Raw genomic sequence first — 11067 nt, 5'->3', positions numbered from 1 at the left:
TGACAAAATGCCTGGTTTTACTATTCGCCTCCGACATATGCAGAAAATTAACGGAAAGTTGCACCAAAATCCGCAAAATAGTATTCGTGAAAAAATTTACAACGCCATGTTAAATTTGGCGGTTGCTAATGTGGCTTGGTTCCTTTCCGCTTAGCGCGGTCCAATTTATGGATAACTGACTGGAATCGACGGAGCTACATTGCATGAAATCTTACCTTGAAATATAGTCGCAATTTGGCTCCCGTGACCAAAGTGGCAGTTCCATTGATGGCATTGAGTGGAGGGGCAGGGGGTGGAAAGCTCACATTGAACACCAGGTTCATCATTTTTCCATTATTCCATAACTCTTCATCCGTGTCAGTTGGCACGCTACCTGCAACACAAAATCCTCATTTTATTAGATGAGCGTCGTAAAATCGCCAGACTGCCCGGTCTTTAGCTTTAAACCAGGGGGCATGCAATGGCGTGGCTTGCTTTGCGATATATCGATTGATCTACCATTTAAAATTATGGAAAAGGATCGATAAACATGGTGTCCGCAACGGACACTTTAACAATCGATTTTTCACCATAGCTTCAAAAGGGGAAATATCGATAATCGATCATTCACGCTTCGCCACTATGGTGGCATGCAGCAAAGGCCTCTTTGAAGTAATGGCGAAATTACATCTCTTACGCCCTTTTAGCAGGGTCTTTGACTCTCTGTCTGGACAAGGGGTTTTTGTGCCTTGCATGGAGCAAGTAGCAAGAAGCCATGCTCTTTTTATTTTATGGCAACGGAGGATTATTCGCCCTAGGGATACAGTGGCGTGGCGTGAATTGCGATGTATCGATTGTTATGCCATTTAAACCTATGGTGAAGAATCGATTATTAAGGTGTTCGCTGCGAACACCCTGTTTATCGATCCTTTTCCATAGGTTTAAATAGCATAACAATCGATATATCGCAAAGCACGCCACGGCACTGCAGGGAAGAGAATCGTGTATTATGAGAAAAGAATGTTTAGAACTTTTCAAGAATAACAAAAAAATTACATGTGCATTGCATGGCTTGTATGGCCAAGCATGGTTGGTTCGCAACTTCATGTTGTTTTATTCACGTTAATTTTCCAAATTCAGCTTCATTACAGCATACTCGATTGCAGCCGTTCCACTGATGGTTTTCGTTAGCACGGCGGTAAATCCAGAGTATATTTAAACTTTCAATGCATTCAAGACTTGCAAAAAAAAAGGTAAGGGAAGCTGTTGGTTAGTTTGAAAAGCGAGTTTGTTCGATTGAAGAAGCAACGTTTGTTGCTAAGATCAGTGGTGAAAACTAAAACAACAAAAGTGCTTATTTCCTAGCTCCTTAGCCCAATTTTCAGTAAAGTTAAATAATCTGAACACATAATGTGCGTTCAATTGGTGCTGATAATTTTTTTGCACAAATACACTCAATTAATTGTATCGCATTTTCAATCTCGGGGGAGTTAGTGAGAATAACAACAAATGGGGGCTTGGAGCGACAAATTGTAACAGCCTTGATTTTCTAGGGTGTATTCTATCAAAATTGATAAATTGTAATCATAAAACGCATGAGAAACTATTCAAAAGTTCCAGTAAACGATTCAGTGACATTTTGGTGACATTGGGTGATGTTGCTAAATGTAAAGCCTCACGTTCAGAGGCAAAGATATGCGTTGTGCCTGTCTTTATATTGAAGGCGTATATTACCGAGGATCACAAAATGATACATACATTTTAACATTCACATTTATAAATTTCATATTTTTGACTCGGGAAACTATAATAAATCTTAAAATTCTGACTTACACGAAGGGAAGTAACTCTGAACTTTCTCGGTGGCATCCTCAACACCAGAAACAGGTATCGTCTTCAGCACATTATTCAGCATCTCTTTGTGCTGAGGCTTTGCGTCGCTCCAGTTTCCTGGGTTTCGACCAGACATTTTGAAAAATCCTAGGATCTTGTGCTTTATCGAATATAAGGTCACGTTCTTATCCCTGTATCAAGACCAAATAAATGAACTTTATAATAAACACGCTGGGCTGAACACCGTTATATACAGAATGTAATTTCATGTAATGTGTGTATGTGAGCCAATACGCTGTGATGAAACATTATTTATAAATGTATTACTCTCATTGGGTTGTCATAAATGCCGAGGCTTTTCGGTTACACAGGAACATCATCGATGCGAATGTACAAACAACAATCGAGGGGCTTGGAGGACAAGGCGCACAAGTGCAGTTTTCAACAGCAAAAATTGACTTATTAGTGATTTCAAATAAATTCAGGGTTGAAATAAAATCCGTGAAAAATTCCCCGGTAAAATTCAATTTTTAAGCATGAAAATGTAAATTTGAACTTTTGTTCTGTCATAAGGTTTCATATAATTCAGAAATTTTAAACACGTTTTTCTCGAAATAGCAAAGACTGCACTTGTGCGCCTTCTCCTCCAAGACCCTCAATTTTGGCTACATAATTTAGGTACTAATGTAGCCAAGAAGGTAAATTATGTTAAGCAATACCTATGTAGGTAATAGAATAGGTAAATGGAGCTAAAATTGTTGTGGTTGTCCATTCGCCTTGATAATGGTTCTATGTAACCGAAAGGACGCGGCTTTTATTAAAACCCAATGTGAGTAATACATTTATAAATTATGTATTACCACAGTGTATTGGCTCTCATCTAAATTTCACTCAGTTCTCAAGCAATTGTCAATTTAAGGTAAATCCATGCGAAAGTAAGCAAACATCGAGCTATGAAACAAATGTTGATCAAAAACTAGTTTTTTCGTCCATTTTTTTTTCAGAAAACTGATATAATAAAACTAACGTACATTTTGTTTATTCATTAAAAATGCATATTTTACATCAAAAATTTCAGGGAATTTTGTTCTTAAAACAAAATTTGAAACAAATTTTTGAGGAGATTTCTAGACCGTTCTAAAGTAAATGTATTATTTCTTTAGTAAATATGTTACTTGAGATGTAATTAAGCCCTTTTGACTCTGCACCCTTCACAGCTCCCTTCCTCCGGAAGCTAATATGACATATACAAGAGATAAGACCTCTTGGGAGGCCTGTGTCTCGTATCAACTGAGGCTTCATCTCCGTTGCAAAACTTACAAAATTAAAATGCTGGAAAGCACCATGTCAGGATGTAAACAAACCGCAAAAATTGATCAAAGCTAAGATTAAGCATTCTCAAAGCTTTTAAAATGCAAAGCTTTGGAATCTTTCACTGATAATTATGAAAAAAAAATTTCTTGAATTTTTCTTTACGAACAGTAGAAAGATATTTTAAGTTATAGATTCGTACGTTGCAGTACCATCTTTTGTCTACCCTCCCATTTGAAGGCATTTCGAGGCTCCATTTTTAGTTGAAGACTTTGTGCTGCGATGAAAATTTATCTAGATCTAGAGATATGTGCATAAAAAAAGAGTTTTGGATACTCCGTTTGCACTTTTTAAGTAGTTGAGATTGAGATCTTATATGATCGGAATAATCAACATCTATTTTTCCAAAAATTTCACTGAACAGGTTGATAAGCTAAACCTTTCATTTACATTGAAGATCTATGGTCGTAAATTGTCTGAAAAAGTAGACGTGCTTAAGTGTGCTCAACATGACTCGCGACTGCATTTCAGTGTGTTTGAAGCCTTCTGATTGGACGATGGTGCAGTTACAATTCATCGATGTTGCATTTCCGCGCAAAAGTGCCGACAACATTCAACCCCTGTGTACATGTTAATCGTAGAACAAATGGATTACATTTTGCAATAAGGAACCGCTATCTCCGGCCCATTTTAGAAACATCATACATGCCATTGCTTTCCCTATGCAGATATGTGCTTTTATGGGAGAGCCAGAGATAGTGGTTCCTCATTGCAAAATGTAATCCAAGTGGTCATCTACTCATCGATCGCGAGTGAAAAATTCCATTTCGATCGACGATTTCTTTTCTCGGGATAGAGTAACTTGAACTGTGTTTCTCCGCCGCGCCGGCAGTAATGCGGTGATGTCCTCAACATTCAACAACGCTGCATTGTCAATGTACCGAGAAGTTCAATGTAACGTCCTCTGGTGACAACAGGTGTAAAGAACATGAATTGACGGTCGGAGGGGGGGGGGGGGGTCTTGAGCACGAACAGTGACTCCTTGAACGATCAACGCGGCGCGAATCTGCGTGACGCGTGAATGTCAGCTTACGTAATCTCCGATTTGGCCGCTTCTCATTACTCATCACTGCTGCACCTGTGGACCTACATTGGCGGAAAAGCGATGGATGCCACAGGCCGCAGTGCCTCTCGTGAGCAGAAAATATACGGCTGTATGATCAGGCATCGAGCTTGGACTTCGATTTTTAATGAGTCGGTCGTTTTAAAACCGATAACCGAGAGATAGCACCGGTCTGATCGTTGAAATTTGGTGTTGGTCGAGTAGACGTAGACGACGATAGTCCTCAAAAACCTTGGGGGCAGTTAGCTCCAAAACTGAGGACTCTTTCGGAAAAAAAAACCTTTGTAAAGCAATAAATCCTTTTTTTCCCCCTGAAACAAGCCTCTGCAGCATGGTCATTTAACCCTGTGACACTCTGTAGAATGGTAGATCATGCCAGTGGAAGCCGATGAGAAAAAAAGGAGCAAGGGCAGACGATGGGGCAGGGGGTGGAAACTTCATCCTTATACCCCTAAAGCACGCTGCCGCAGGATGGTCGTTTAACCCTGGAGCACCCTCTAGAGTACTTGATGGTGGCAGTAGACGCCGACGAGAAAAAGAGGAGCAAAGGCAGAAGGTGGGACAGGGGTTGGAAACTTATTTATTCTCCTAAAACACGCTCCTATAGGATGGTCGTTCATCCCTGGAATACCCTGTAGAATAATAGTGGTGGCAGCAGACACCGACGAGAAAAAAATGAGCAAGGGCAGAAGGTGGGGGCCGAAGGTGGGGGCAGGGGGTGGAAACTTATTTTTCCCCCTAAAAGACGCTCCTACAGGATGGTAGTTTGTCCCTAGAACACCCTGTAGGATGATAGTGGTGGCAGTGGACGCCGACGAGAAAAAAATGAGCAAGGTCAGAAAGTGGGGGCAGAAGGTGGGGAAAGAAGGTGGGACAGGGGGTGAAAACTTATTTTTTCCCCTGAAACACGCTCCTACAGGATGGTCATTTATCCCTAGAACACCCTGTAGAATAATAGTGGTGGCAGTGGACGCCGACGAGAAAAAAATGAGCAGCGGCATAGAAGGTGGGGGCCGAAGGTGGGAACAGAAGGTGGAGGCCAGAAGGTGGGACAGGGGGTGGAAACTTATTTTCCCCCTAAAACACGCTCCTGCAGGATGGTCGTTTATCCCCGGAACACCCTATAGAATAATAGATGATGGCAGTGGACGCCGACGAGAAAGAGAGGAGCAAGGACGGGCGGTGGGGGCAGGGGGTGGAAACTGGAGGTCGAGCGGGAGGCAGGCGAGCAGGTGGTCAGAGTCGATGCCAGGACCAATCCGATCAGCGATCCGAGTCCGCGTCGCATTCGCATTCGCAATTGGATTCGCAATCGCCTCTGGCTCTCGCCGGCCGGACGTCTAGACTGGACCTAGACATGGTCAAGTACGAACTGTGGACGCTTCTTATCTAGCGTGTGACTCAAGGCCGCCGCGCGCCGCCTCTCGGGCCGCGCCCGCCACCGTGTGCATGACACGCGCCGCGCAAGGCTCATCCAGGGGGGGGGGGGGGGGGAGAAAATAACGCATTTTTCGCGACATCGATTCAAAGAACACGCTTGATCCGCCGGGTTATTAATATAAAGCAGTGCACTGTTAAATGGACCGCGTTTAACAGAAAGGACCCAAGCGACATCAGCTATTGCCAAATTCAACTGGGCAAGTCAATTTTTTACGAGAGAACGTTTGTGTGGATCCCTTTGAAAATTTCAAGGGATTTGCTTCGTATTATGGAGAAAATTCGCTGAAATTTGCACGAAAATCCGCCCAGCCGTTTTCTTGTATAACATTAATTGGACCGCGTTAAACAGAAAGGAACCAAGCCACATCAGCTATTGCCAAATTCAATTGGGCAAGTCAATTTTTTACGAGAGAACGTTTGTGCGGATCCCTTTGAAAATTTTCAGAAATTTGCTTTGTATTATAGAGAAAATTCACTGAAATTTGCACAAAAATCCGCACAACCATTCTCACGTAAAAAATTAAACCGCCCGATTAAAATTTGGCAACAGCTGATGTGGCTTGGTTCCTTTCTGTTTAACGTGGTCCAATTTTCCCCATTAAATTTGGCAATAGCTGATGTGGCTTGGTTCCTTTCTGTTTAACGCGGTCCAAATGTTTTACATTTTGCAATAAGGAACACTATCTCTGCCTCTTCCATAAAAGCCAGCTCTTCCATAGAGTCAACGTAATTTACTGAAAATACCCGTGATTTCTCTCAGCAACTTATTTTTCAAAAAGTTCGAACTATACAAATGGTTTGTTCCTCTTCGAAGAAATAAAATAGGAACGGAAATTCATTCTGCGACACCGCAATAGAAATACGTAGTTTCGCACTTTGGTAATCGATATGCTAGTAGGCTGTTTAAGTAGTGTTCTTATAATGGAGATAAGTATCGAGTCCACTGACTTGTAGATGGAGAGTAATGCTACCGTTTTATAATTGGAGGTTTTTAAAGTAATGTACTCATCCAGCCGGTAGATTATTGAAATTGATGGCCACAGCTTTATACACAACGGAGGCAAGGATAAAATTGAGTGCGCCTGGTGGTGGAATCGGGCGCTACATTGAAAAAAAGAGGTAAATAATGGACTAATTAAAGGCAACCCGCCGAGAGATCCTTCAGTAGAAATCTACACAGTGGTAAACTGTACAAGTCAATTTGCGTCCATCAGTGCGCCTTCATTTTCGTCTGATACTGTGCAACACTTCGGTGGCGGAATAGTTGCTCAGAGCGCCTTCAACAGAATTGCCTCGACAGGTAAAACGCATTCATATCTCCACTTGCGACGTTGCGAGTTTTCCACCGCCTATTTTATGCGGGTTCGCTAATGTGAACACTTTAAAATCTGCCGCTATTTTTCCGAAATAAGATGAAAATTCTCAAGAAGGGAAAAGAATAGCAGCAGTACAGTAGCAGCAATAACAGTGATAAAAATTATAACAGAAATGATGGACTAATTTTCAAGATTCATCGAGTTTCCTCAGAATTTGACTAATCTAATGTTCTAAATGAGCCGAAAACATCCGCCGAGACAGGTGAATTCATCTAGTTTGCAAAAGATTTTTTATAGAGCTCTATAAAAAATCTTTTGCAAACTAGATGAATTCACCGTAGGCGCGGGAAAAAGGTATAATTTCCGACAAAACAGCAGTAAGCCCACATTTTCTTTCACAAAAGTTTTTATATTCTACTGCTTTCTTGTGTAAATTGGCACGCTTTTGTGCCAATTTCTAGCATTAAAATGTGTTTGTTAATAGTTTTATGTGTAACCACGTAGGTATGAAGCAGATAACACATACAGCAAGAAAAGAACATATTACACTGACATGTTTGTAAAAGTATACCTATAAGTAGATGGAACTCAATTTCAAATATGATCATGACGGATCATGTCGTTCCTAAAATTATCCAAAAAATTGGTTACTCTCTACCAAACTAGGTCCTCATTGGGTACAAAATTAAGGTCAATATTCACCTTCAAAATGTGTTGTAAATGGTTAATTTTCCAAAATAATTATCGGAGAAGCGCCGAATGGATCTCTGCTGAACTAAGTTGCTTACTGTTCGGCTAGGCAACTAAACTAACTGCGAGAAAATTTAAAAGTGAATGCATGGCCGAAATCGCGTTTGAAGGTTCTCCGGTGAAAATATATCGATGGAAGCAATACCAATGTTCCACTCAGAGAGGACTTCGACCTAAAAATTTTGGTGTAAGTGTACATTTTCAATTCCTCTCTTAAAATCCAACAGATATATAATTTCGTCGGTACTTTGAGGACGCTCAAATGCATTCTTGGTACTTCAAATTATGGAAATACAAAATGTCCCCCGAAAAGTTATCAAGCGCTTTCATCGATAAATTCACTTTTTGTCCATAGAGGGACATAGTCGAGCACCACTTCAAACTCAACTGTGTTCTTGAGGATTTTTTAGGCAACAATAGTTGTGTGGTGAGAAGACGTTGTATGATCATGAATGAAAAATGTAGGTTTGGATGGCGATGGTAGGGAGCTTCACAGATACAACTGCGATTTGGAGCGCCTTCAAGTTTTTTGATACTCCACGCTCTCCCGTGCAGTTAGCTTAGTTGCCAAGCGGATCAGAATTTGAATGAATAAGTTATCAACTCTTCTTCCTTCATTGCATGACCTCGGTTTAAAGCGTCCTCGTGTTCACGTGATAATTTGCAGCCACAGAAAATTGGTGTAATGGTTACCCTTCAAATATATATAGATTATTTTTTGTGTTGAGTTTTAAGCGTAAGCATTCTTGGTTCTTGAACAAATTCTGTTTATGACGCAGGAAAAGCAAGATTCTTAGGTCGTTAAGTTTTAGTTGTTTCCTTTAACATGTATTCCCTGCGATGCTTTACACATAACAAGTGTCTTTTTCGCCAAATTTTGACGAAAAAACCGAGCATAAGCAGGGTGTTACGGTGTTCTCATAGCTTTCGTTAAGAGCTTAGTCCGCGAAACAAACATTTTTCCTCATAAAAACCCAAAAAGACGTATCCACTTTGTAATGATCCAAAGTGACATAATAGGATTACTATCGTACCTGCAGTTAAGATTGTTCGCAACAAAATGAAATATCTACACTTAAAGAGAGGAAAAACTGTTTGAGTTTGCGATTTTTACACACGATATACTTCATGCAATTAACAATTCTTTCGATGAAGACTACATCAGTTAATATCTGATAGCAAATGAAGTTATAAATAATGTAAACAGAACTCTGAAACGCTGCTCTTCATATTAAATAAGAAAAAAGCAAACATTGAATTGCACTCGAAATGTTATGTATCACTCATTGAAAACATATTAGTGGATTAAAAGAACACACGCAAACGTAAAAGTTACACTTGTAGCATACCTTTGTATATCAAGAGTGTCATTATCACTGAAAAAATAAAAATATTTAAATTAATCGACTGTATAAAAAAATTGGACCGTACTTGTTCTAAAAATTGTGTGAGTTAACGCAACGAAAGTCAAAGATGTTTTGAAGTTCCACAGCACAGAATCATATAATGAAACGAAAGTGAGAACGGGAGAACCATCCGATGATCACATCTAACTAAAGCCTGTAATATTATTCTATTGAAATATGATTTGTTGGTTGCTTTTTTTGAATGAAAAAATGATTCGATAAATTCCGATTCCTAAAAATGAACAAGCAACATGAAAAGACGAACTCAGACCGCATCACAAAGTAGCTTTGATTATAAATTCGTATCGTCACTATGCGCCTCTTTTTGGAGAAGCAGATTTTTTCATTAAACTCCATTTTTTCCCTCTTTGAAAAATACCGAGGATACTAAGTACCAGCACTTGGCCATCTTTAATATTTTTAATTAATACATCGTACAAAATCACGCTTTTCAACTGATAGTGTTGAACGAATGGTATAAACAAAGCCCTGGTGACAAAACTTTATTCATAGCTCCTCGGTGATATTCTCTATTCATGTTGAGAACGCAGCTCACTCGATCCGGACAATAATAATATGTGATGATTGTTGCATAGCACGGGAATTGAAGGCAATTTTGAGACGGGAATCAACAGAAGGACACGATACTAAACAGAATACATCGAAGCCTTCCACCTTCCAAATTTCCAACCAACAGGTTTTTTCATCCCAGAGTGGGGATAGACTTGACCCCTTCCCCCGCTTTTCCTCTTCTTGAATCAGACTCAGCATGACCCTCTCCTCTAATTTTTGGGGGGTAACGAGGAAGCAATTAATATTCTACTGTTCTTCTTTTGAATCCCTATGTTTCACTTCTCAAGTTTTCAAACTAAATTTTTCCCAAATTGAGGTCAACTTGACCCGGTCCCTCCTCTACTCTGAGGCACCTTTATAAAAAAAATAGGCTCCCCACACGGAGAAAAAAACCTCGTGCGTGGGACCCGAAGTTTAGGTCATATGGATCTCTGAAGTTTTCAGATTGAGCTTCTGAACTTTTTAGGTCTAGCTGTCGAGGTTCGGATCAGACATCTGAAACTTCGGTTCTTACCTCTGAAGTACTTCGGTTTTCACATCCGAAAAACTTCGGTTCTCACAACCGAAAAACTTCGGTTCTCACATCTGAAGTACTTCAGATGTACGAACTGAAGTTTCAGATGTGTGATCCGAACCTCGACAGCTGGACCTAAAGTGTTCAGATGCTCAATCTGAAAACTTCAGAGATCCATATGACCTAAACTTCGGGTCCCACGCACGAGGTTTTTTTCTTCGTGCACGACGTAATAGTGAACGGCCCCTTTCTGAGCAGCGTCTAACCACCGGGCCGGGTAAAAGTCGTAGACGCGGATTTTGTCGGCAGCAGAGGCGAGGCATGGATAATAATCAATTATCGATATTTTCCCATCTGAAGCCATAATAAAGAATCGATTAACAAAGTGTTCGTTGCGAACACCCTGTTTATCGATTCTCTCCCACAGGTTTAAATGGCAGATCGATCGATGTATCGCAAAGCGCGCCACGCCACTGGTCGGCAGAGGCAGACAGACTCTTGCACAACGAAAGAGTCTGAGCGACAACTGGCCTCGACTATTTTTACACCACTCATGTCTCCGCGTGTCCATGTATGGCCTGAAAAGGGCTCGCGCAGAGGAGAAAGAGAGTTTTGAGGAGGGCACAGTCAAGGGTTGGTCGGCCCGGAATCGCCAAAATCGATGTTGCTTCATTTGAGGCTATAATAAAGAATCGATTATTAAGGCGTTCATTGCGAACACCCTGTTAGTCGATCCTTTTCCATAGGTTTAAATGGCAGATCAATCGATACATTGCAAAGCAAGCCAGGTCACTGGTGTTGCCATACTAAGAGGAATTTTCA

At 40.7% G+C, this 11067-nt stretch overlaps 1 protein-coding gene across 2 annotated transcripts in view; it reads right to left on the bottom strand.

The window, feature by feature from the left end:
• LOC109032555 (uncharacterized) overlaps positions 1-11067 on the bottom strand; it is a 40747-nt gene that overhangs the window by 10967 nt on the left and 18713 nt on the right. Inside the window, exons 2-4 of one of the 2 annotated variants that reach the window (XM_019044743.2) lie at positions 9102-9128; positions 1813-2003; positions 216-373 (exon numbers count right to left, since the gene is read on the bottom strand). In XM_019044743.2, the coding sequence (XP_018900288.2) occupies positions 216-373; positions 1813-2003; positions 9102-9128 (376 nt within the window). The remainder of the gene's footprint in view (positions 1-215; positions 374-1812; positions 2004-9101; positions 9129-11067) is intronic. The other variant, XM_019044752.2, reaches the window with a different exon arrangement.

The sequence above is a fragment of the Bemisia tabaci genome, chromosome 5, assembly GCF_918797505.1.
Source record: "Bemisia tabaci chromosome 5, PGI_BMITA_v3".
NCBI classification, from domain to species: Eukaryota; Metazoa; Arthropoda; class Insecta; order Hemiptera; family Aleyrodidae; genus Bemisia; species Bemisia tabaci.
This window is presented reverse-complemented; position numbering and strand designations above follow the sequence as displayed.